At 34.6% G+C, this 27,528-nt stretch overlaps 2 protein-coding genes across 2 annotated transcripts in view; one reads left to right on the top strand and one right to left on the bottom strand.

Moving 5' to 3' along the window:
- Positions 1–1,749, bottom strand: part of LOC110029205 — a 13,400-nt gene extending 11,651 nt beyond the window's left edge. Inside the window, exons 1-2 of the mRNA XM_020731387.1 lie at positions 1,703–1,749; positions 969–1,075 (exon numbers count right to left, since the gene is read on the bottom strand). Coding sequence (XP_020587046.1) covers positions 969–1,075; positions 1,703–1,749 — 154 coding nt within the window. The remainder of the gene's footprint in view (positions 1–968; positions 1,076–1,702) is intronic.
- A 4,124-nt stretch (positions 1,750–5,873) lies between these two features.
- On the top strand, positions 5,874–26,790 carry LOC110029280 (GRF1-interacting factor 1). The gene is made up of 4 exons (XM_020731506.1): positions 5,874–6,391; positions 23,559–23,635; positions 25,210–25,291; positions 26,229–26,790. Exons 1-4 carry the CDS (start codon positions 6,308–6,310, stop codon positions 26,607–26,609), a joined length of 624 nt encoding a protein of 207 aa, XP_020587165.1. The 5' UTR covers positions 5,874–6,307; the 3' UTR covers positions 26,610–26,790.
- The last annotated feature ends 738 nt before the right edge of the window (positions 26,791–27,528 follow it).

The raw sequence follows: 27,528 nt of genomic DNA, 5'->3' as shown, positions 1-27,528 counted from the left end.
ATATATATATATTATATATTTATAAAATAATACTGAAATGATTTGGATTCTATTTTAATAGATAAATAAAAATAAAGTAATTAAGTTGCTGATTTTTTTTTTTTTTGAGATATGTTTTATGGGGGCACATACACATATGATATATCAGCAACAAATTTCATCGTTCAGCACAAATATTGAGATATGACATGAATCTTGATGCATTTTTTTAGCCAGAAACATTCAAATTCTGACTAGAGCTCATCTTGAAGACGAGACGGACCCAATGAAACCAAAGATGGTCCAGTTCAAGTCAAATCAAGGTCAAATCAAGTCGTTAAACCACTTTTAGAAGCTTTCATTGCATCATTAGAAAATCAAACGGATTCTAAATTTGACATGTTTATAGTCAAATCAAGTGTCTTGATAATACAAATTCAGCAATGCCAATATCATTGAATTTGATATCATTGAGGCATTTAAATGTCCATGAACACTATCTGATAGAAGTAACATCCTCGAGTCGTCAAATCAAAGTGGTATAGTTTTCTTTCATATTTGAAATCTATACTTCATAAATAAAGTCATTCTCCCTTTTGAGAGGAATTTGAGATCAAAGTTCAAAAGAAGACCAGAGCTTGGAGGAGTTGAAGCTTAACATCGTTTCTACATCAAATATTTGACAAATTCCTCTCACTCATGCAACCGTTTATCATAGTCGGCCACTCTCTACAATCGACTACCATTGATCGCATATTCTCTTTGCTGAGAAGTCCCCCGAGGAGTCACAATTCACATTCTACATTGTGGAATAATAAAACACCCAATGGAGTAATTTGTTGTTCAATACAATGTGCAATAACGTACATTAAAGACAGTGTAACAACACACCCCCGGATACAGTACAATGACACACCCTAATGATGGTCTAATAACGCACCACACATACGGTGCAATGACACGTTCCCAAAGACATTAAAATAATCTACCTTGAGGATGGTGATTTTCTCCGGACAACTCGCCACTATAACTTGTAAGACCAACTATGACTACATGGCTCACAGCTTCTGCAGCTCCCAACTTTGGTTCCTGCAACCTACAAATACAATCAAAACTCATCGCTTTAGGCTATATAGCCTACATGACTCGCAGCTCGTGCAGCTCTCGACTCCAACAACTGCAACCCTACAATGACATTGCAACTCACCACAAAAGACTCATGTGACAAACCAAGACCTACATGCCTCGCATCTCATACAACTTTGCGAACTATGAAAGATATCACAACTCTTCACTACGGTCAATATGACCAACTACGACCTATGTGGTCACAGCTTGTACAGTTCTTGATTCCAACCCATTCTACTTACTAATGTCATCACAGCTCATCACTACAGCTTGTCTGACCGACAACAACCTAAGTAGTTTACAGGTAGAGCAACTATGGATTCCAACAAATGTAGCCTATGAACGGCGTCGCAACTCGTCGTTGTGACATATGTGAGCAACTACAACTTATGTGGATCACAACCCGTGCATCACCTAACTCCAACCCTTATGACATATAGACGTCATTACAACCCAAGATTACAACCTACGTGACCAACTATGACTTTGTATCTCGTAGCTTGTGTAGCTCCCGAATCCGGCTCCTGCGACCTACGGACATCATCTTATTTCACTACTATAACTTACATGACCAACTACGACCTACATGACTCACATCTCGTGCAGTTCCTGAATTCTGTCGCAACAGACTGCTATCATCATCGTAGCTCACCAATAGTTATGGCCATTGAGCGGTTGGCCCAACAAGTTTTACCTTTGTCGACATTTTGGTTCTCGAATTGCAGGACTGAGCCTTCAATCGGTTCGACGGTAACATGCATGCAAAATCTAGCAAACAAAAGAACATATGTCGGATTGTTCAAATTTAATGAAGACATTTGCAGGAGCGTTTCTTCTTCCAACCTCTTCTTTCTCTTTATGGATTTTTCTTTTTGCAAACTAGACTATGTTTTTTCTTATATATCTGCTCACCTTCCCAATGACGAATAAGAATTGCACCCTCATCCACCGAGTGAAAATAATACAATAGTGTTAGTAACCCTCTTCTACATATAGAAAATTCCCCTAACAAGAAGATATAAAATCGACTCTCAATACCTTTTCACCCTTATATAAATATGAGGGAAGTTCAATCATCATAACCATCTATGAGTAAATATTTTAGTACTTGTCTTTCAAAAATCATCAAACTAACCCTCGTACGTGACATAAGAGTATAAATGATAAGGGTAAAAGAGAAACAACGATCTTAAGAGAAAATGCAAAAAAAAAAATGAACTCACAACGGCGTTCAATTAAAAAGATAAGTGGAGCAAAGTGGATTTTTTATATGCCCAAGATGGAGCGCTTAAGGATGAATAGGTTAAGCTACAAAACTGTCGCTCGAGAACTAATCCCTGCATAAAAAGCATTCTGAATGCTATCAGGAGAAGAGTAGTCCTTGGAATGCTGATAGAGCGACTAATAAAGGAAAATAAGACCTAATCCCTCGCAGGGAAGATCCATTTATGGAACCCACTTTATCTTTATCTCTGAAGTCTTGAGAAGTTGTGAACTAGAAGGGAACCTCTTTTCATTCCCTCATCCTTCTCATCAAGTATTGCGAGCATCCAATCGAAGGGTTGAGATAATCAGGGAACTAAATTTATATTCAAATATCAAGTCACGAACTTCGGCCTTTTTACTTAAATAACCAAACCGCTGATCACCCGAACATATCAAACCAATCACTTTTCTTTTCTATTATTTATTAACATATCCAATCATAAAAAGAACACTTCATGTTCGATCGTCCAAGGTGCATAGATCCAATTGGAAGTAACACCTAATCAATAATAAAGAAATTCAATAATTTTCGAGGCAAGCACGCTGATCGAGAAAATTACACCCATCACATCATCAACATCGAGTCGCCCTCCCCCTCGACAGAATTCTTATCCTCATTGATTCCCGTCATCTGGGAAAAGAGGGGCGGGTGTGGTTTATTATGGGAGAGGGCAAAGATAGGGGACCCTTTTTTCTCTCTCTCAGTATCTCTTTACAGAGGAGGCTTTCTGGTTCTTATACTAGATTGTGTTATATCACGGATTATACGAGATCTTACATCCCATAAAGAATTTATCAAATTCAAATCTCACAAAACAATAAACAAAAACAACATAAAAATTATACAATAACATAATATATAGACAAATACAAAATTATTTTTACATACTTTATACACTTAACAACTCACTTACCCAATATAGTATTAAGTTTTTATTTAGGTTTTAATTTGTGTGATTTGAGTTTGAATTACATTTATATTTATTTTGAGTTTGTCAATTCCATGTGAGTTTAACCCACACGACAACCTCTATTAGACGTGTCATATTTGAGTTAACTATAAAAAAGATCCAATTTAATTATAATTAACCCAATTTTGAGTTCAAGGACTAAGGGCCCATTTGGCGTAGCTTATTATCAGCTTATGCGTTTTCAAAACAAGGCTCAGCCATTTGATATCTCTATTCGGGGAGCTTATCGGGATACACGCGATTCCATTTCTATTAAACGCCAGTTGTGAGTCGAACTCCGCAGACCACGTTTGGAGTAAAGATCTCACCTCTTTGCCCACGCCGTCGCACAATAGAGAGGCCTGATGGAAGTGACTCGCATCTACCACCAGAGGAGGAAGCGAGGAGGGCGGAGGAGACGCGTGAGTATTTCGACGACATAGTACCAAATCGCCACTCGAAGCCTTCTCGGAGAAAGCACTCATCCATCTACGTCGATGATCTAAGCCCCTTCGACCTAGATTCCATTCCCCAAATTGACAAGCTTCGCCATTTGGAAGCTGATCACAAGGTTCTTTTGTTTTAGCTCAACCCTTAATTGCTTTTCTTTGTGACACTTGCTTCTGGTTTCTTCATCTCCTCATCATTCTTCTTAATTTTACGTAGAAGTTGGTTTGTGATGGGAGTGAAGTGACAAAAATTAAACGACTTATATGTTTTGACACAAATTTAAAAAAATCTTGCATGCTTTTTTTAAAAACAAACCTATACACGCGACATATTATTGATTATTTGGTCTGCTAAATATAGAAACCATAAAAAGCTGTGTACATTATAAATAACATTTACTAGCCATTGTAAATCTAAGTTCACTCACATCTAAACAAAGAAGTCAAATAAAAACTATTAAAATTAAGATTAGTATATGACACCAGGATGTGGGCACCAAGGTGTAGCTTAGAGCTGGTTCAAAACATTTTTTTTTGGCACAACTTTATGATTATAAAAAAACACTCATTTAAGTTACTTTATCAAATCCTTCACAATAAAAAGTAATACTTCAATTAATAGATTAAACTAAGCTTTAATTATTTGTTTAGTTCCACCAACTTATTTGTTTAATTATTTATCTGTTATGAAGTGATTTTTTTTCTTCTTAAGTATCAAATATATTGTAATGACAGTTTTGTTGCAAACAACATTACTTGACAGAGACATAATGATCATTTATTCATAATCAACTGTCAATTAACTATTTTTAAACAGCTGCCCAAAACAACCAACCAACCAGTTGATCAGAATTAGGTGCTAATCAACAGCTTAACTGAATAACCTGTTTATCTGGATAAGCTGCAGCTGCCCCAAATAGACCCTAAGTCAAGTATTTTAAAATAACCAGCATGGTTTAGTATAGTAGGCTCGAATGTTTTTGTTCAAAAATTTTAGAGGGTTTAAAAGGTGGTATAGTAAGTCAAAGTAGATTAATATTAAGATTTAGAGATTTAAAGTTCAACACGAGCGTAGTTCTAATAGCATGTAACTCGGTTAAGTTTATGGAGGCCTAACACTACAGTAATTGAGTTTAATTGACACAACGAGCCCTATTGCGTTAAGTACCTTCAATTAGGTCATCTTGTCTCAAAGCGAGTTAAGGTTCACAGGGTGGAGCTTACAACCATAAGATGAGTTATGGATTCATAGAATTTAGGGGTCCCAAGGGTGGCTCGAGGGTGCCTCGAGTCCTAATTAAGAATTTGATTTACTTTCCAGATCTTAATAAACTAATTGTGGTCAACTTAATCACATTCTTGACAAGTAAAAAACTAAGTTAAGTTCATGACCATTTCAAACATTTGCTCCATGAAATCTTTATAGTATGACTTGTATTCAGTACTAGCTTTCAATTAAAGATTTCTTGCGATCATACTTGCTAGGGGTATTATAAAAGAAAATAAAATATATCAATGACATACAATAATATGTTGATGATATCATTATCCTAATACTAAAGAGGATAAAAGAAATCTATAATAAATATTTAATTTATTTATTATGTTTGTTGGATTATTGCTGAAAAACATTAATCTATGTGGATTAGATAAAAGTAAGTTTGACCTATATGATGCCATTTATCAAAGTGTTGCTCAACAACATGAATTTGTTTAAAAGAGGTGTAAAGAAATCCATCAATGATATTTGATCTTTACGAATTTAAGTTGTCCATGTGAAAAATTTAGGCTGTATAAATGTAATAGTTAAAGTTTTAGTGTTAGATATGCAACTACACAGAAAATGAGTGGTGTGTATGTAAATGCCCCAAGTTTAATGCTCTCATAAGCCACACATTACATGAAACTCTTTTTATGTAAATTAGACTTGTAAATAATTAAAAAGTTTCGGAAGGACAAAAGTGCAAAGATAGCCTTAGGGGTCGTGCGTGCCGCCCCATGGTCCGGTCCGGAGCTCAGCTGGTCGGCGTGGTCGCCTTTAGGCGCAAAGTTTCTCCCACCTGCTTTGATGCTCCGAGCTCCCTCCTCGTCTCCTTTCCCTGCACGTGAGTACTCATGTAGGGAGACAAAATCTCAAAGGATCGAGGTGTTCACACTCTCGGTGACCCTACCTCCTTTGCTCGCAGCACACTCTTCTCTGGGAATCGCGTCCGCACCAAAGCTCCGATCTTGGAACTTGAGGCGGAGATGCCGACACGACGCCACCGGGTCGGTTATCGGTGCTTGAAAGCAACCACACAGAGGGAAAACACTAAAAAAAACCCCCGAATCCACTCAAAAAACCCTCCTTTTTTCATTGTTTCCCCCCCCTGTAATCATCTTTCCTCTCTCTGCTCGAAGGATCGTGGGGGCAGGGTGAGAGATAGGAGACATTGAGAAGACCGACTTGTGAGTGAGTGAGAGTGAGAGTGAGAGAGAGAGTGAGAGTGAGAGAGAGAGAGAGTGAGAGATTTTTAAGTGAGGGCTAGGGAGAGAATGCAGCAGCATCTGATGCAGATGCAGCCCATGATGGCAGCTTATGCTTCTCCGAACCAGGTCACCACTGATATTATTCAACAGGTATTTTTCTTTCTTCTCACCTTCGAAGTTAGTTCGGTTTCGCCGGTTATTGTTTCATTTTCATTGGATTGATTATTATGTATTGCCATATTGCTGTCTTCATCTTCATCTTCATCTTTTTCTGATTCTGTTTTGGTGAATCTTTTGATATGTTTGGAAGAATTAAAGAATGGATTTTGTTAATGTTTGATGGATGGTTTTGGATAGATATTTGGAGGCATGGCTTATGATTTTGATGGTTTTGCTGTCCTTTCTTTGGTTTGTGAGGCTTTAGGGGAGTTTGATTATTTTTTTCTGTGTTTTCAGGGGATGATTTCCTTGAGACTGATTGATTGGATCTCCTTTTTCTTGATATTGTTTTTGCTAGATGGTTTATGCTTTTTACTTCATTCTTTTTAAATATTGTTATGCAAAGTTTTGAAGCAAGAGATGATGATCATGGTGTATAGATCATTCTTAACTGTAGGGCGAGCATTATTAATGTTCCTGAAAGCTTTATATTGTGCAGTAGATTGGCCAATCTTCCATTTATATTTTCTATCATTTTTGTAAGAAAGCTCTGAACTTTGTATTAGTTGTTCATTTTTATCCGCGGAGTATTATCTGCCGTACACGGCGTACTGAAATAAGTCTTACTGCCTTTGTGATCTACCAGGCTTTTCATTTTTTCCTTCTACTAGCAATAGTATTTATTTGGAAAACGTGTAAGCATTTAACATCAACTGGTGGGTATTACTTCTTTAAAGTGTAGCAAACTTTTTGCATTAACTGGTGAGGATTACTTCTTTAGAATGTAGCAAACTTTTTGCATCAACTGGTGCGTATTACTTATTCTAATCCGGCTAACCTTTTCCTTCCAATTTAATGCTTTTGTTCATCGTTGCTCTCTTTCTCTCTCTCTTTCTCTGTCATAGTTTCTCAATCCATCCATGTTTAGTATCATCATTGGGTTTATCCTAACTCTTTGGGGGTTGTTTATGAATTCTTATTTCCCATTTGTTGCTAGATGTTCAATCCACATACAAATATTTTCCCATGTTTTGATCCAAATCTATATGTGGACTATATTCAAGCACTGCTAGCTGGACTTGTAAGACTGGGTCAATGAAGAGAGAGATAGAGAAAGAGGCTCCAAATATTTTATTTGCCACAATAAAGAATACAATATATTTTAGATTCCCCTAAAATTTTCTCTAGATTCTTTATTTATCAGGTTATGAGCGATATTCAAAAAGCCATACAAAAAATTTAAACAAACAAACAATCACCTCTTTTATAGGACACATGGATATTCTCATCGAGACCCTGGATAGATACACATGGCTAGCTGGATAGGGGCGAGTTCTCGGGGCATGCTTGTGCAGTTGCTAATAGGCTAGGCGAGATTTGCTCAACTTTCTTGATTCAAATGTCTCTTTCTTATATTCTAAGTGAGTCTCTTAAGGAAGAGAGCAAATCCAATTAGGTTGACAACCCCTTTAGATTTGGGCAAGTTACTTTTAGCTTTTGAGTTGGTGCGTCCGATTTAGTTGAATTCTCATTAGCAAAGTGAGCCACGTGGAGGCACTGGACGAGTATCCGTTGAGCCTCCACTGAGTACTATTTTTATACATTCCATTCAGTCAAGTCCAAATATAGGATTTACATGCTTGGTTGCTATTAATGTTTTCTTCAATCTACCTTGTTTATTCTATTTATCACCCAACATAAAATTTTATCAATCCTATTGTTTTTGCATTTTCTACTATTCACTATACATACCTAAATGGTCAAAAAATAGTTTTAACTAGCAGTCCTACAGTTTATGTCAATCGCACATTTTCTCTAATAGAATTATTTCTCAGTCAATATTTCCTAGTTTTGCCATACATCAATGCCAAAATTATTATCTCTACCAGTTTATTTGTACTCAATGTTACACTTTTATTGGCATCTATCATTACTAGAAGTTTTGCTATTTTATTGTTTTTTTACCGAAGTTTGAACAACCTGCCAACCTGGGATGTTCAATTTATTCATTCATCATGCTATCAACTACTGTTGGTTCCGCCATCTCAAAGTACTTAATTGTTAAAGTGCACTGGTTAATGCCTATGAATCCTTTCAACATGTAGAATGCATACTTATAACATTATGGAATTTAATTTATTAGAACTAAATGAAAATATGACACTAAATAAAGATTCATGTAGCCATGTAGCCGACCCCACATAGTGGGATTAAGCCTTTGTTGTTGTTTTGGTTTTATGGAATTGGAGGGAATGTAAAAAGATTTTACTTCATAATTTTCATATTTTATGTTTGCTCGATAGATTTACATAGTACAACAACAACAACAAAGCCTTAATCTCACTACGTGGGGTCGGCTACCTGAATCCTTTTTCCCCATTGCGTCATATTTAGTGTCATATTTTCATTTAGTTCTAGTAAATTAAGATCATTTTTAATATAATAAGCCAAGTCTTCCTAGGTCTACCTCTGTTTTTCTTAACACAAGTCGAATCTAAAGCATCTACTCTCCTAATCGGATCATCTAATGGTCGACGTTTAATATGACCAAACCATCTAAGACGACTTTCTCTAATTTTGTCTGTCACAGGAGCTACACCAACCCTATCACGAATATATTCATTCCGCATTTTGTCTCTAAGTGTAAAGCCACTCATCCACCTAATCATTCTCATCTCGGCAACACTTAACTTATTATTATGCTTCTCTTTTGAAGGCCAACATTCAGCGCCATAGAGCATTGCAAGCCTCACCACCGTTTTATAAAAATTTCCTTTCAGTCTTAGCGGTACTTTTCTATCACACAAAAGACCCGAAGCATTCCTCCACTTTAACCAACCAACTTAAATTCTACTATTAACATTCCCATCTATATCACCATCGTTTTGGACAACAGACCCAAGATATCTAAATCGTTCACACCTTTTAATAATTTGATCACCCAAAGTCACATTTCTGTCACTAGATTTACATAGTAGACGTAAATAAATTTATTTTTCCATTTAGATTGCTCACAAAACATAATAAAAAAAATTTGTTGGGCTATCACTATTCTGGCATGCCATAAAAGTTGAAATTGTCATTAGCCATAAAATTTTTTCCCCTCAATTTCTCCTCAGTCAAATAAGTGGTGATAACTACTAATTTCAGTCAATTGTTTTGCAGTTTTCATTTATCTTTTATTTTGTTACTTCAATTTATTCAATCCTATCAAAGCTTGTTCTTTTCTCGTTTTTTAGTGTTTGAGGGCATCAACAACCCGATGTATATTTTGAAGCTCTATTGATCATGCATGTACTTTGTGTATGATCTCATTTTCCATAATCACACACACACTCTCTCTCTCGATCCATTTTCTTCTTTTTCCAAAATCTTGGCAGCTCTCTTCTTCACTTTAAAATGCACTTTTTTTTTTTGAAAATTCTACTTATCATACTAAAAAAATCTATCATTCCCATCTTTTGGTTATTTTGTTGAGATCATTAAGCTTGAAGGAAAACTAGTATAAAGGATTGTCAAGTAGAGACCCCTAGAGATTTTCATCCAGTGCTTACTTTGTGCTGATTGACAACCTCAACTACGAGTTATCAAATCACACGGGAAGAGCTAAAACTTTGTTGGGTTGACTGTTGTCACCATAATATACGTCATTGAGATATTAAATTATTGATCTCTTACACACTCTGACCACACCGTTCGCGTCACCTCTTTGTTTCTTACTTCTAATCAGTTGATCATCTCCAATCAATAAGAGAGGTTATAGTGAGAGGAGTTCTCAACAATCTTCATTATCTTATTATTATTGGCATCTCTTTCTTCTTTTTCTTTTTTTTTGTGAAGTTTTTGGAGGAGCTAATCCAATGTTCAAGCTTGTTCGATCTAGTATTATACTGGGGCAATTGACCTCATCTATCATTTGAAAGGGTTCAATGATGTAATTAGACTTATCATTGCCTTTGATGTCATTCACCGTCCAGTGTTCTTAATGAATAAATATTGGGCACTTTGATGGTTCACCCGGCTTCTCTCTGTCAACATTCACACCTTTGACAAATTATTTTATATTGTCTCCCACTTTTTATACTCTTAGATGGTGATTAAAACCTCACTTATTCTCATGATTAGGAAAATTGAGAATGTGTCTCTTAAGGATCATATTGTGGCTTCACTAGGGCAACCCATGAGGTTTGCGAATCATAACAAGCCGGTTGCCAAGTATGTTCTCACTTTTTGCTTAAGAGAGACATTATTAAGTGTGCCTATGTATGCACCTAAGACTATCGCCGATCTCTTCTTGAAGGTCTCAAAGAATTTCAGTGTGGAGGTGGTTTTGATGCTTCCCTTTTCTCTCTTGTTTTATTGAGATGAACTAATGAAGCAGAAGTTGCTGTTTGATTTGTGTGTATATCGAAAAGCCTTGCTAGGGCTTTCTGGACATGTCTCATTTTGACAACCGCAATCGTAATGATGATTGAGATTAGTGCGGTGACTGAGAATGTCATGACAATCTTGATTGCCACAACAATTGCTGCTTTGAGGCAAAATGACCAATTTAGATCTACACAATGTTCAATAATTACAACTACTTTAAGTGCGTCATGCTATGATAAAACTATAAACCTTGGGCTTCGATCAATTAGAAATCAAAACCATAATGCGGAATAAAATCAAAGCAATTAAAAAAATCAACAACAAAAAAAACTCGAGTAGAAACACAACAAAATAATATCAGAAAGTTACATTAAAATTTATGTGGAAAAACTCGAGAATGATAAAAAATCATGAAGCCACACTAAAAAAAAATCACTATGAACCAAAATTACGTAGATACACGCTAATACAAACATTCTATAATCACAAAACTTTCAGATCTTCAATCCAAATTTTCCTCTATCTCACAAGAGAGCTTTTGCTCTAAAATCTCCCTCTTGAAAAATCACTTTCATGAGAGAACCGATTGAGAAACACCGAACGCAAGAGTGCTTATTTTGTTGCTCGAATTGAAGCCTTAAGAACCGAATCAGAAGAGAGAATTGTCGTAGGTGTGTCCACGCCACTGTTGAGTAAGGGAGCACCACACTCTATGAATCCAGACACTATGAACCACAACAGAAAAAATTATAGAGCCAAACTACAAAAAAAAAAAAATATGAACCAAAATTGTACATAGATACATACTCATATAAACTATATGTAAGCACAAAACTTATAGATTTTTGCTCTAAACCTTTTTTTCGATCTCTTAAGAGAAAGCTCTTGCTTTGAAGACTTCATTCGAACAATTCATTTTCATGGGAGAAACAATCGAGAAACACCGCATGCGAGAGAATCGAATCAGAAGAGAGAATTGCCTATTTTGTTGCTTGAATCAAAGTCATAAGAATCGAATCAGAAGAGAGAATTGCCACAGGCACGCCCGTGCCACTTCTGAGCAAGGGTGCGTCGCACTCTCCGAAACATGCATAGGCGCCTCAAAAACAGGGGGAGGCGTCCCAAAAATAGGTTTAGGTGCCCCAAAAATAGTTGTGGGTTTGCATTGTATGGCATGGGGGCGTTGTACCCTGTCTCCACGCACGAGTGTGCCATCCAGGCTTAGGTGATCTGCGTCATAAACACCTATTATTTCGGTGTGTTCTGTTGTCGCCAATCAGGGTTCATACACAACAATTTCTCTCGTGGAGACTGTTTTGCGCCTCAACACCTTTTCACCACATATGCACCTACATCTGTACCTTTTTCATAATTTTGTATCGTAGTGTGGCTCAACTCCGATCTTAACCTTCTTGGACTCTAATTAAAGTCAAATATATCTTCAGTTTTTTTATAGTTATCACGTTTGTTAATATATACGTAAGATTCTGAGTTGTTTATATATTTTATAAAAATAACTGTCATCTTATTGGAGATAACATATAGTGATACCTCAACTGAATGTGCTTTGTGCTGACATGAAAAAATAGCGCCCTTAGAAAGATGAATAACACTCATATTATCACATGAAACTTCCCAATTCCCTAGTTCTTGCTCAATTCTATCATAAGGCCCTGCAACCAAATCATCTCCTTGCTTGTCTGAGTGATAATAATATATTCAACATTTGTTGTTGAAAGTTCAATAATCTTCTGCAACAAAGAAATCTAACCCATCATTGTGTTCCCCAAAGTGAAGATATGCCATGTTATTACTTCTTCTACTATTTAGATGTCTTGCCAGATTTGAACTTCCGAGATTTGAACTATCTTTGCACTTCCAAAGCAAAGTGCCCTACTCAAATATCCGAGAATGCATTTCACCTCCTGCCAATGGCGTCTATCTAGATTTCCCATGTACCTACTGAACACTTCAATTGCATGTATAATATCTGGTTTGGTTCAAATCATAAGATACATCAGACTTCCAACTACAGAAACATACAAAGTATTAAAATATCGTGACTTGTGGTGGTGTGGTTTACTTTTATTTTTTTTTTCTTGTAATGGGTTTTAGCCCATCTTGTCAACTTCTTTCTCTTCCCTTCGAGCATGCTGTCCATCAATCGTCCCCATTGCCGTATTTTTTCTCATTATATTGGCGATTAGTTTTTGGGGCAATTACATACCACCACCCAAAACTTGCTCTTTACAAATCAACCACCCTCTTTCATCTCAAATTCTCACTCAAATATCAAAATTCATGGTAAAATCCCAACCTATATTTTTCATTTTTATGAAAATCTCAATAGTTTAATCCTGACATGCATAATTACATCGGTTCGGTTTTTAAAAAAAAAAACGCCTGGGTGGTTAATTGTAAATATCAACGTTATGGGTGGTCCACATGTAATTATCCCTTAATTTTAAGCTGGAGTTTTGTTGCGTTACTATTATAAATCTGATTCTTTTGTTTGTGGTTTGATAGGGCGGTGCCCGGTTTGGTCAAATTGTAGCACAAAATCATTAAATGGAAGTGTACTGAACTTTTTCAATTTTCTCCTCTCATAAAGTTTTGCTTTGCAATGAGCAATCGCATGTGCTGAAATTCTTTTCATTCATTAACCAATCCTTGACTAGCTATGTTAGTCTTATTTTATGCATCAACAACAGTCTAATTTATTGGATTTTAAATTTCTCCAATCAACATAGTTTTTGAAGGGTTAGGACGGGTATAATTTATTCTATTCCTTTTTCTTAAAACCATTATTTTTTTATCACAAAATAAACATTTTAAATTTGCAGAAAAGTACCACATTGTAGTGTTCGGAGTTATTTCCTTAAGTTTGTCGTCTATGTTTTAAGGGTCAAGGTTGTGTGCTACCTTGCTTTTCTGCAAATTGATCGGAGTTGTCTCTTCTAATTGCCGAACAAAATTTATGGTTGAGATTTTGTTGTTTGTAGCAGACAGTTTTTATGGTTGGGGTGTCCTTTATATAATGTTTTTAATAAATATGCACTATTAAAAAAAGGGCATTTACATACATACCACAAAATTTTTATGTATTTACATTTCTTACACCCAAGTTTTAATATTTACATGCATAACACTCAAATCTTTAATATCACATTAATAAATACCACTATCACCTACTTTATCTAAAAATAACACATTTTCATGCATAAAGTTATCACACCGAAGTTTTATAAATGTAAATATGAAAGTTTCGGTAGTAGATATGTAAATACATAAGTAGTGTGTGTAAATTTCCCATAAAACAATTGATTAACTAGGAACTACTAACAATGCTCAGATTTTTTTTTTAATGCTCAAGTTCACTAATAATTTTCATATAGAAGCTAAAAGCTGTATCTAAAAACAGATTTGCTTTTCCTACTCAGTTTAGTTGCTTTCTTCCATATTCGCTTTAAGTGCTCTCAACTCCTTGTTTTAATACACTTAATCACCACATAAAGCGAATTCCGCCTTCAATTCACAGGTAGGAAGAAGATGAAGGGGACAATAATGTGTTGAAATGGGAATTTTATTGATCCTTCTCAATAAGAGAATAAAACTTGGAGAGTCCCTCAAATTTTGAGAGATGTCGTGGGAGAGTAAAAAATTTGACATTTGATTGGTCTCTCCATTCAACCGGAGGAATCATGTAGTTCATTGAATTCAAAAGGATTGTTTTCGTGTTGATTAAGAAACGCGATTTGGTTTTTCTAGTCGATGTATTTATGGAGGAATTGCTTTGGAACAATCATGTATTTGGGGTATAACATTATATTATGAATGTTGGTGTCAAGGTGATGCGGTGAAAGGTCGAGTCAACTCATCGGGCTAGGCAAGAACTTCAATAGTTTTATGCTAGATTTTGTGTTTTAGTATTTAGGGCAAATCCAAGTGAACTTTGAGGCCTTTATTTTTCCTAATTTGAGTAGTTTATTCGTATGTTTTGAGATCAGATTGGTTGTTATGGGTGTGATGATTTTGGTGTTTGCATCAATCATTTTTATAAGCTTTGAGATAGTGGCATTAACATGTTTTTAATGTTCAAATTACCATGCTTGTTCCTTCTAATTGGCTGTGTGTATTGTTTGGATTATATGCCCATTTGAGTGGAGCTTGGTTATACTTCAAGGTTTGTTAAGGTCACATCGCTATTTGTATTTAACATAACGGCTTGCTTATCTTTGTCATGGATTAATTTTATCATGACTTTTTTTCTCCCATTATTTTGACCAAGTGGAATATAATTTCACTATTCTTGTAATATAAGATTCAATTCTAAACCGAGTTTGACACTATTCTAGGATTCTTTGAAGGTGTTAAAGGATTGGATTTTGTCGGTAGAAATTGTAAAATAGCAAGAGAAAAATGATACGTGAAGTCAACGGGTTTGGAAGGGGATTAAAGGAATTCAGAAGCTGCATGGGCTGAAAACAGCAGGGAAAACATGTCAAAATGATGGTTTCAGCGAGGTGTGGATGCCGAGAGAGGATCCACTACTTGTTCTCTTGAAGATACATATTCACCACTTGAAGAAATATATGTTACAACACTCCAGCTCAGAGAAAACAAAGAAATAAAGTATCCAAATATCATAAACCAAAGTAGAAGTGTTCCCATCAGTTTTAAAACAACATATAGTTATACTAATACATAAATTAAACTCTAATTAAAAATCAAAATATAGTTAATAAGATCCCACATGACATGAAAATCTCGCAACAGGTGGAAAGTTTCCTGCCACGGGTCTCACAGGATGGAAATCCCATCCCGATTTCGACTCCTTGTATGCGAGTTTGCAGTTTCCACTCTCTTGTCAAGGTTGTGTTCGACGTTTATAGCTTATTGAGTTATTTATTTGCTGACTTGAATTATCACTTGGTTGCTTAACAAATGGAGCGCAAGAAGAGCACAATTAGTCTTTGAAAAAGAAGCATAAGTGCATTTATCACATGATTTCTAGTTTTTATAGATTTATGCTGGTCATAAATCATATATAAGCATAAAATGAGCTCAAAGAGACCATAAAAATGAAGACTATGATAAAAAAAGAAAACTAAGAATTTGGTCGATTCTGTTGGGGGAGCTTTTAGAGACCATTATAGAAATTATTTCTGAGAAATTTCTATTTGTGGAGAAGGTTGAGTTTCTCAAATCGAATTAATTCTAGAGAGACAGGGAATCAAGAACAGCATTCCAAGCAAGATGCTAAGCTTGTTTTAGGGAGTTGGAGTTCTTCACATTTGTAAGGGGCTCAAGTTACCAACTTGTCTATTTTGTGCTGGTTTCACTTCTTTATATTTTTGGAGCTTTTATTATTTTTAGAAGATTACTTAGCATTATGAGATATATTTGGAGCTATTAAAAGGGAACCACCTTCTTGATCATGCTATTTTTGATGTTCGGGTATTGGGAGCTCGAGCATTGAAGTTGCTTTTCTACAACATTATACTTCTTGTAAAGTGTTTTTTACAGTTCTGTGTCACTCTGCTTACGATTTTTTTTGCAGAGTTTTGGTAAAATTATTAGGTTTATTTTTACTTAGAGAGAGATGTGATCTACCCTGTTACGTATGTGGCGACTTAACTCTAATGTCTTGTAGGCATCTTTCTTTAAGCTGACTCAGCTTTGTCAATGCATATAGTGCTTGATCTTTCTCTTTTTTGTTTTAATTTATGCTATGAAGACTTTTTTCATGTATACAATTGGCGTGATTACTGTCCTATGTTTGTTTATCTTGTTATGATGACAACAAGTGAGTTCCTTCTAGAATTTGTAGGAAACTTTTTGCAGTTAGTGACTCAATCACTTTAATTTTTTGTTTTTCTCAATTTATACGTCAAAACTCATGTATATGTATAATCCTTTAATTGCGGTGAGAGTATGGATTGACTTAATTTGAGTGAACTTTGGTTAACTCATATAAAGAGGACTTTCTTGGTGATGAATTATCTTCTACTTCAGAAGGAGCATAAGCCTCTCTCGTTCTTTATGTCCTAAGGTAGGTTGTACTTCTATCGAAGGAAGATATTAGGATTTCTTTAGTTTTTAATCACTAGGAGTTAACCATAATACTATTTAAGATTGAGCAGAAAGCTTTCTTATTTTTTTAGCTTCAACGGTAGCTCTTAGTGCGGAGCCAACCTACAATTTATTGTACATCCACTCGAAAGAGGAGCTTAAGTCTGGCTTGATTTTTAAGTTCCAAGGGTTGATTGTATGTTGACGTTGAAAGCTAATAAAGATAATATTGTTAATTAGGTTTAATTAAATTTAAATAATATTAAACTAATATTTAAACATTTCAGGCACGCCCAGTTGCATTTCAACTGTTCTCGGTAAACCTCACAACAATGCCCATAACTTCCGTCAATCTTCCACATAATTATGTTGTTGGCTTCAGTACACACAATTGAAGCCTATCACTCTAAATTGTATACATTCGTTCAAGCCATTCCCCGCTCCACTTATTCCTCTCCCAATTCGTCTTTCTCACATGTACCACCCGCTTGGCTTCTTTCTCCCTCGTGACTGAAACCCTTGCGATAAGTTTGCTAAGGAAAGCAACGACAGTATCACAACAAAGTCCTCTGAAACTCCTAGTCGCTGACTGAACCTACACATAAACCCTCTTCATTTCTTCTGTTTCACATGACAAAGAAGTTGATTCACCTCTTCCTTCTAGTGCTGCACGTCTTTCACCATCTTAGTTATTGCATCCGACCTATCTCCACATCTCGGTCCACACAACGAAGTCGAAGGCTCCCATCTTCTCTTTCCTTTCCATATGCACACAACTTGAGCCATCATCTCTTGCCAGTGTCGCATCTCTCTGTCTCCACAGTCACACATTCTCCTCCAATATTAACCCTTAGCCTGCTAGCCCCCTTTCCTTTCTATTCAAGCTACCCTAGCCTCTCCTCTCTTTAATTCTGTTTAAACACACAAAAAAAAATCAAACAATCGAAAAAATAAAAATTGTTGTTTTTTATTTTTGTCGCTGCCTCACACTTAAAAGGTATAAAAATGGTGGGGGAAAATTTTGAACATACTAATTTGAGAAACCTTTAGAACTGTCTAAGGAATTAAGTATTGTCAAGGAAAAATTATGTACTCGTTTGGGAAATTTTTTATAAAAAGCAGAAAAGACTAAATAGCTGTAATGGGAAACTCAAGTACTTATCCGAGGAATTATTTATTATTCAAAGAAAGTTAAGTACCAATTCAGGGAAATACTTGCTTGTGTTTAACTTTTTGTAAGTAAATTGAAGGCCCAACGAGTCTTTTAAGACCGGTGGGTTAAAATACCCTTTTGTATCTTGACTGTAGTGTCTCATGACGCTTATCATCATGTCTTTTATGACAGTTTCCATTGCCTCCCAAGACGGGGAAATGTTGGGAGGCTCCCAAAATTTCGAGTGATTGGAGTTGCAATTGATTTAAATTTTGGCCTATTTAAAATTTTGTTAAAATGACTCGATATTTAAAAAAAAAATTATAATTATTGTAAGGTTAAGGTCCTTCATGTCTTAAAAAAATCAAATTCAAGATAATCAAATCATGTATGCTCTCAATTGGGGCTCCTTGTCTATGGGGTAGGATTGTAAGTTCTGCTCAACTAGTTCGATTGTCCTCCCTTTATGAACAAGAGCTGACAAGTCCTGTTTTAATAATGTTCAAATCACAAACGTAAAATTTGCAAGTTTAAATCATATAATATGAGGTAATATTTTAGAAATATTCAAGTGATAAATTTTATATCAATTACAAACACAAGTGTTTCAAATATCTATTCTTTTGATTATGGCCCTGCTGATCGAATATTTCAATAGGAGGGCTTAACTTTTAAATCAAATTCTAAATCAAAATTTCAAAATAACAAACTAAAATATTCAAATTGAAATCAATCACATCAAAATTTAAAATAAACTTCATCCACACTTCGTAATTGTTTGTCCGGTATGACAAATTTTTGATTGATTTTGGCACACAAAGAGCGAATGTTATATCGAGTGAATGATTATATTCACACTCAAAACAATCTCATGTCAGTAAGAACGTGACACAAGTCCTCTATCAACTTGGTTTGACCCAATGACTCTACTAAAAGTATCAGTTATAACTGAAGCCCTATGACTTGGTGGTTTGTTGCCAGTTGACACCACTAAATTACGATAATGCTTGTAGCCCATATTTTTTCCAACAATTTTTTACTCAGAATTGTGAATCGTAAAGGTATCTTTGATTGACACAAAGAATTTAGTTAGCAAAGGTCTACTTAAATTTGTCTCCTTATTTAAACATCCACTCCAAATCTACAATTTTTTTTGGACGACACAACTAATGGTTGCTAACATTGATCTTTCAATCATTTTGGGTCAACTACCTTCTCTGACTAGACAGATCAAACGACAGAACCAAGGGATCTTGACCAAGTTCGTCGTTATTTCTTCGACCATCAACTTTAAGCTCAATGTGATAAATTTTATAATTTAAAATTCAAGTATGTTGTTACTATATGTTGAATATTTAACTCTTAATGACTAAATTTAATCGAAAGTGCTCTACTGTTATCACGAGGGGCAATTAACCATAGGTTGATTCGGATTTAACCCTATTGCGAGAGGTAGGAACAAACCGATGTGGGTCCTGTAACAGGAATTCAAGTGGGCTGTGCTTCTTTTCCACCCTTAAATCAGTTGTCTGGTTTAAGTGGGAAGGTTCATAGGATTTTTCATCAATTGATGTGGGGGCCAATCTCATCCACCTCCCACTGCATTCAGACCACCTTGTCGACCTCTACCACCCGTGGAGTTTGTGGTATGCTGTTATTTTCTATTTCAGTATGTGTGGTTGTAATCACATATTTGGATTTTTTAGTAATACTTTTTATTTTCCTATTGTTGTTTGGGTTAACTCCAGTATAATAAGGGTTTGTGCCTATGGGAAACCTAGAACCCTAAATGAAATGGTTATCACAAAATGAGGGCGAAATTTTTAGGTAATGTCTTATCTACAAACCATCTTATGAAAAATTGACCCGGAATACCAAACATAAAACTCTATCAACCTAAAAGAGTTTGCGAAGTAAATTTTTGGAGCCTACATATTTCTAGCACCCAAATAAGAAAGATTTATCTTATTGTAATTAATTTTATTTGGTAAAAAATTAATTTTATTTTATATATGGTAGCAGAAAAAATTTAAAAAAGAATAGTAAAAAAATACTTCTATTTATTGTATGTACTAAAAAAATTGAGTAAATTCTATCTGGAAAGTTTGGAGGCACGATCCTTCAATTTTAATTGAAGAATATGCTGTTGAAATGTTTCAATAGAAAGAGAACTATTTGTTGAGCATTGAGGCGTGACTCTTAGATTTCAATCTAAGAGTTTGCCATCGAACGCTCCCAACAAAAGTCAAATTATGTGGTGAGTATCAGATCATGACTCATAAATCTTAATTTAAGAATATGCCGCCGAAGGGTTCTAACAGAGATAAACTATTTGGTGTGCATCAAAGTATGACATTTGCCGAAAGTTGCCCATGAAAAAGATGAATCTTTCTGATAAGCTTTAGAGTATGATTCTTAAATCTCCATCCAAGAGTATTTTATGAAAAACTACCAACAAACAGATAAAAATCAGTCTTGCGATCATCGTAATATGACATTTGAATCTCAATCCAAATATCTATATCAAAAAGTCCTTACAGAAAGATAAATTATGTACAATGAACGGAAAAACATCTCTTTTATCTCAGTCTAAGGATCTATTACTGAAACGTCCTAACAAAATGACATTTATTTTGTGAGCATTGAAGCATAAAATTTGGATCCAAATCTAGGTATTTGTTGTTGAAAAGTTCCTATAGAGAGAAGCAAAAATCGTGGTGGGATACTTGAGCTTTAAGTTTAAGTATCTACTACTGAAAGTTTTGACAGAAATTCATGAGTGTCAATGAAAAGAAATTTATCAATATTAAATTTTGAAAGAAAATATTGTTACTAGCAATTATTGTGATGGCTGGCACCTTAAGGAGTTATTTTATTCTCTATAAACAAGAATATTCTCCCATAGGAAATCCCACAATGTACGAACACTATTCTACTCAATGGATGTTTTATTCCCAATTGTTGATGTTAGAGCCATTATTATATATGTTCAAAGCTACATAAGAGGCCTCAATTTGTTAAAATATCTGCATATTTATGCATTTTGACCAGCACATCAAAGAATTATACTAGGAAGGCATAATTTTAAAACTTAAGCATCAAGAAGAAAGTTATCTAAAAAAGGCAATGGAGAAAAAAAATATTAAATTTGGAGCTTAACAATTGTTGTTTGAGCAACCGATCATTCAATAAGCTTTAGTTCCAAAAAGAAGAAGAGATGAGATTTTGTTCGCTGGAGTGCACATGGTTAGAAGTTGCCAAAGAAAGGAGCTTATTAAAGAGAAGATACGAAAACTTGTGATTGAAACCAATATGGCTCCAATCAGGAAGCTGCTATCTATTATGTTAGCTTAAAACCTACATGAATAAGTTCTTGATGGTGAACTTCAGAGAGTGACACTTGGACCATGTATCCAAGAATCTATTCTCGAATGGTCCAAATGGAAGGATAAACAAATCTAGAGACTCAATCCTTATGAAGAAGAAAGTCATGTTGAAAATAAAATAGGTGTGACATCTGATCTATGTTCTCAGAGATCTTATATTTATAAAATTCATAAGTAGGATATGACTTCAGTCATTCATCACACTTCACCATCAACAGCCATAAAATTCATCCCCCATGAGTGAGAACTCGGAAGATTATCAATTTCAAGCTGAAAGAGAAAAAGCTTCATAAGTACATCAAATTGAAGTAAGATACAACCATGATAGTTCCTTATGTTATGCTACAACTTATTTCTTAAAATAAAAAAGAGGAACTCTAAATATTCCAAGTGAGAAGATTGATTTTGGTGCTGAGAAGGCTAATTATTTTTTATCAAAGAGTTGATAGAAAATTTAAACCTTACTTGGGCGGACTTTCTATCATCAATAAGACACATAAGGAGGAGCCTGCCAACTCATCAACCTAAATAGTCAATGGCCAATATCACTAATCCGTGATCGATATTTAAGAGCTATTACACATAGCAAACCAATTAAAGTTATTCTCAAATTTTCCTCCAAGAAAGAAGAATATGCTTTATTCCAACATGAGTTAATTACAATATTGAAAACTCTCTTGTGATTCAAGAATGCGTTTTCAAATTTTTATAAGAATTTCTCTATAGATAAGGCTCTTTTTTTAATTTATCTGGAACATCATGCTTGAAATTTTGTTCCCTAAATATATTTAACCAGTGATAAATGTTTTCCATCATGCCATTCAAGTGGTTTTTTATATTATTTGGATTGGCATTGAGCTTTGGGTTGAGATACCAAAAAATATTATATATTTTATAATTTGGGTTTACATCGTGTCAAATACGTGTTTCCCAATTGAACATTTAACATATCAATGTCAAAGCTACATTCAAAAGACTGTTCATAAATATCTCTATTACAAGCATATTAGAGGTAGCAATTTCAAAAGGTTGAGGTTCATTTCTCAGATTTGTCATAATTTGGGAAGTCAAGAGAATTTTTGAGTTTTTGAGCTTCAATATTTCAAGTTAGAGAAGTGCAAGTTTATTTACAACTCAGTCTAGGACTCATGTGAGTACAAATGGTTGGACTTAACAAGCTCAAATATGGCTGGTCACTGACATCTCGTTTCACTCAACAAGCCCAAATATGACCGCAGTGAAATAGCCCACACTTTGTCCATCTATTGACAACAGATGCCTTACCCAAGCTTATTCATCTTGATGAGTTAAGCAATAGAGTCGTAGGATTCTCTCAATTCGTTGAAGAACCATGGAAAAATTGAAGAGATACTCGTCGCCAAAGAAATAAGTAAGCCGACTTTGATGCCATCATCACGTTGAAATATCAACTTACTTCATAAGGTCTGAATAAGCATCAAACAACAATTGAAGGAACTCCTCTCTTCTTCAACAAGTCTGATTAAGCGTGAAGCACAAGTCCAAATAAACTGCCTCAAACTTTGGGCCAAACCCGATGGTGAATAGAAGGAATCTTGTCACCACTCGGCCACTTGAAAATTGGAGTAATAAGATCAAAAATAAATTTACTCTTATTTATAAGAAATTTAAATCTCCTTACAATGGTTGTAAGATGATTTTGGAATAAAATTTGCTCAAATTGCAGTAGTAGTTATAATGATTTAGCATATAAAGAAAATAATTAAAAGAAATTATGATCCTAGGAAAAGATGGTTGAATTTGAAAGGTGAAAAAATGTTAATCTTCAAAGATAGAGGCAAATTAGATTTTTTTTAGATGTGCCAAACTGAATGTGTGTTAAATTGACTTCTGCTAAGAGGGTAGCAGTTGAAGTTTTAGCAGAGTTTATATGTAAATTGTATTCTAATAAGGATAATTTAGTGAGTTATAGCTTTTAATGATAAAATAAACAAGATAAGAGAAATTGGGATATATAAAATAAATAATATCCAAGATACTAAATCTAGAAAATCGCGATTAAGATGCATTAAAAATGAAGTTAATTAGATCTTTATATTGTGGGATAGAAAATCTAGAAATTACATTTTGTATTTTTTGTGCTTTATATGTCAATGATTTATTTTTATTTATTTATTTATTTATTTTATTTTTGCAGTATTTGGATGAGAACAAGCAGTTGATTCTGGCAATTCTTGACAACCAGAATTCTGGAAAAACAGATGAATGTGCTGAGTAAGTATCAAATCATGTGGTTCTGTCAACTTTGAGCTCTCACTCTATTTTTATTTGATTTCAATAACAGAATTTTTCATTTAAAAAATAATTAATTTCACTTTTTTTTTTTTGGATAAAATTAAATTGTTGTGTTGAACAAGACCGATTTATTGTTAACCGGCATAATATGGCTGTTTTTTACGGCCATTTACATACATGTCACCTCATACTTGTGTATTTACATATTTAACACAAACTTTCATTTTTATATTTATGCCACTCGAATCTTTCATATCACATTAAAAATGCAGCTATTTTAATTTTTAAAATATACGCACCTTTTCATACATAGACGAGGTGGCATATGTATAAAAAAAATGAATTTTTGATGTTAGGTATGTGCATACGTAAGAATCTAGTGGCATGCATGTCAATTTTCCTTTTATTTATTGCATTAGATGAAACTAATATTATTATTGTTGTATGTCAAAAAATTCGCTGCGGTAGAGTAGTAATTTGACGTTGTACGAAGATCCAACACGCACTCAGATAATAGAAGAATAGTGGGAGAAGACACTAAAATTTTTACGTAGAGAATCGTTGAAAGATAAAAAAATCACGGGGCCGAGCCAGTCAAAATAATCAACTTTATGTTTGTAAGTACAGGGGTACGCTTTTCTCTCATGATAGAGAAGAGGGTTACAATTTTACATTGAAAATTACACTTGTCTTTATATAAATAAAAGAATTTAAGTGTTAGGAAATTTAACAACTGCCGTAGTTTGGCTATAATGGTTTATAAGTTGTGGTTGCCGATAGTCAGTGGTCGGTGAGTTCGTTGGTCGATTGTGGTTGCCGGCTACTGGCTACCGGGGTCAGTTGTTATTTGTCAAGTCTTCTCTCCAGAAAAGACTTTGAAATTTCACTTCTCTTTTTTCTCCTCCCTCCAAGCGAAGAGAGGGGGCTTTATATTTTTTTAGGCGTATTTTGGTCTATTGGCGAATAACTCCATCTGATTTGATTGTTCATACTCATCTCCCTTTATCAAGGACCATCTTTTAAGGATTTAGGTGTCTTAATGACCTTGTCATTGAGCAATCTTAGACTTGTTGGGTTTCTCTCATCAAGACGCTTGATTTGACTATAAATATTTTAAATTTAAAGTTCATTTGACATTCAATTGACGATACAAACCCTCCAGTTGTGCTTCAACGGTTTGATCTAAGTTTGATTGTACTCAAATTGAACCAATTTGACTAAAAAACTTACTGAAAGGGGGGCCTAGGTGATTATGAAATTGAATTTAGAATATTTATTGCTTGATCATATAATCTTTTATGATATATGTATAACAATTATACATTTATAAAATAGTATTAGCTGCAAATAAATAAAAACATTTCTGCAAATTGCTGGCATAAAACTGCTTTCATATTTTTACGTTCCATGTATTTACCAAAATGATGCATTTCATAATAATATATGTATATGTAAATTTGAAAATTTGATTTTTTTTTTTTCCTGCACATAATATCTAACTCTTAGACATTGATGCACGCTAGTATTTGCTTTATTTGTTAATCCTGTTGCAGAAATCAGGCTAAACTTCAGCGGAATCTTATGTACCTCGCTGCCATTGCTGATAGCCAGCCACAAATGACCACCATGTCCCAGGTGAGATTCACTCCTTGCCATTTATATCAATTCTATTTTCTTATTTCCCCCTAATTTAAGTGAAATTGCAAAAAAATATTTATATATATACCGGTCTAACTTGAACCCAACCCAAAAATTAAACCAGTCGGGATTCTAGACCCAAATGTTAAGCGGGATCCGGGTTAATTTGTATATATATATATATATATAAATCAAACATTTTTAATTTATTAATTCTAGTTATTTATCTAACACCCAAATTCAAATTTTTACTCACTTGCCATCTTAACAATGCATGAAAATATGTAATTCACGGTAAAAATGGTGATGTTTTTGATGTGATATGAAAGATTAGGATGGTATGAATGTAAAAATATAAAGTTTAGGTGTCACATGTATAAATACATAAGAATTGGGTGTTATGTATGTAAATGCTCTAACATGCAGGAAGATCTACATACATACCACTCAGTTTCTATCTATATGCATATCTAACACCCAAATATCAATTTTTACATGCATGCCACCTAAAGGTATATTCCATATTTTGAAATTTTAAATGTTGTTATTTATGATGTGATATGAAAAGATTTGGGTGGCATAAATCTAAAATATAAAATCTAGTTGTTAGATATGTAAATAGGTAAGAATTCGGTAGTATGTATGTAAATGCACAACACGAAGCAAGATTTACATAAAAACCACTCGATTCGTATCTATTTACGTATCTAACACGCAAAATTCAATATTCACATGCATGCCATGCCACCTTAACTTTGCACGAAAATGTATAAATCACTTTTTTAAAATTTAAATAGTAGTATTTTTGATGTGACATGAAAGTTAAAAAAATAAAGTCTAGGTGGTAGATGTGTAAATACATGAGAGAATTAGATGGTACATATGCAAATCTTCCCCTTCCCTAACATGAAATTCATCACTTACTTTCAATCAGTATCCATCGAACACGGTCATGCAATCCGGCGCACGATACATGCAACATCAAGCGGCTCCGCCGATGACTCCTCAGTCGCTCCTAGCCGCTCGATCATCGATGCTCTACCATCAGTCGCCGATGTCCGCACTGCAGCAACAGCAGCAGCTCGCGCTCCACAGCCAGCTGAGCATGAGCTCCGGCACGAACGCCGGCTTCAACGTGTTTCACGGCGACGGGACACTCGGTTCGGGAGTTTTTGCCGACTTCGGACGCGGCGGCGGAGGACTGAAGCAGGGAATGGGAGGAGGCGAAGGACGAAGCGGCAACGGAGGGGGCGGGCAGAACGGGGATGGAACTGAAGCTTTGTATATGAAGGGTTCGGAAGGAGAAGGTAACTGATGTGTTAGTTGTTTTGAGTAGCAGGTGGTGGTTTATTAAGAACTTGGTGGCAGGTTATTTGATATATGGGTGGGTTTCGGGTTAATGTGGAACTGTGATGAACTGTTGGGTTTGTGTGTCATGCAGGTTGGCATGGCTTTGAATGTTTTAATTTGCTAATCTAGTTAGTTTTTTCTGTGTACATTAGCATGTTTTTTTTTTTTACATTTTTACCACTTGATTCCTATGAATTTTCATACATAGCATACATTATAACAATGATAAGTTACCACTAAGAAAATTTTTACTTGATATGAAAATTTGAGTGGTATAAATATAAAGATTATAATTTAGGTATTTGATATATGATTTCATAGTAATTGGTTGGTATGTATGTAATTGCCACATATTATAAAGACTTTTATATTATTTAAAACTAATTTAAATGCAAATTATAACGTGCTAATTGAAAAATATATAAATAGTTAAATTTTTCTTAGTATATATATTTATTTATTATTAAAGGAGCCAAATAATCCCCAAGAGAGAATGCTCAAAGCATGTTGTCTATTCTATGTTCAGCCAGACCACAGAATATGAAACATCTTAAGGATTTTTGTTGGAATAGTTTGAAGCAGTAGTTATGAAGCGAAATTATTGTTCAAAAAATCACGATAGCTATTATAAATTTATCTTAATTTCAAAAAATTAGATCGTATTTTTCTGACAGCCACTGCATTTTAATAAATCAGGTACAGAAATTTCTTGAAACGAGCTAGAAAATAATTTTCCAAATAGAATCGAGGGAACAGTTTGAAATTTGTTTCACACAAACTCTAAATCGGCTTCAAAGAGGCTCGGGTGTACCAAACATGTGCGGCCAAATTTGTACTTGGATGGAGTATAGTAGTGACTAGCCAAGCATTTAAGTTATTTATTT

Source organism: Phalaenopsis equestris, unplaced genomic scaffold (genome assembly GCF_001263595.1).
Source record: "Phalaenopsis equestris unplaced genomic scaffold, ASM126359v1 Scaffold000552, whole genome shotgun sequence".
Taxonomy (NCBI): Eukaryota; Viridiplantae; Streptophyta; class Magnoliopsida; order Asparagales; family Orchidaceae; genus Phalaenopsis; species Phalaenopsis equestris.
Note: the sequence above shows the minus strand (reverse complement) of the source record. Positions and strands in the feature narration are given on the sequence as shown.

Bases quoted from the DNA above. Each gene is read 5' to 3' on its own strand.
- LOC110029280 (XM_020731506.1), top strand. From the start codon at position 6,308: ATGCAGCAGCATCTGATGCAGATGCAGCCCATGATGGCAGCTTATGCT. The intron at 6,392-23,558 runs GTATTTTTCTTT...TTATTTTTGCAG, and splicing joins CCACTGATATTATTCAACAG to TATTTGGATGAGAACAAGCA. The intron at 23,636-25,209 runs GTAAGTATCAAA...ATCCTGTTGCAG, and splicing joins AAAACAGATGAATGTGCTGA to AAATCAGGCTAAACTTCAGC.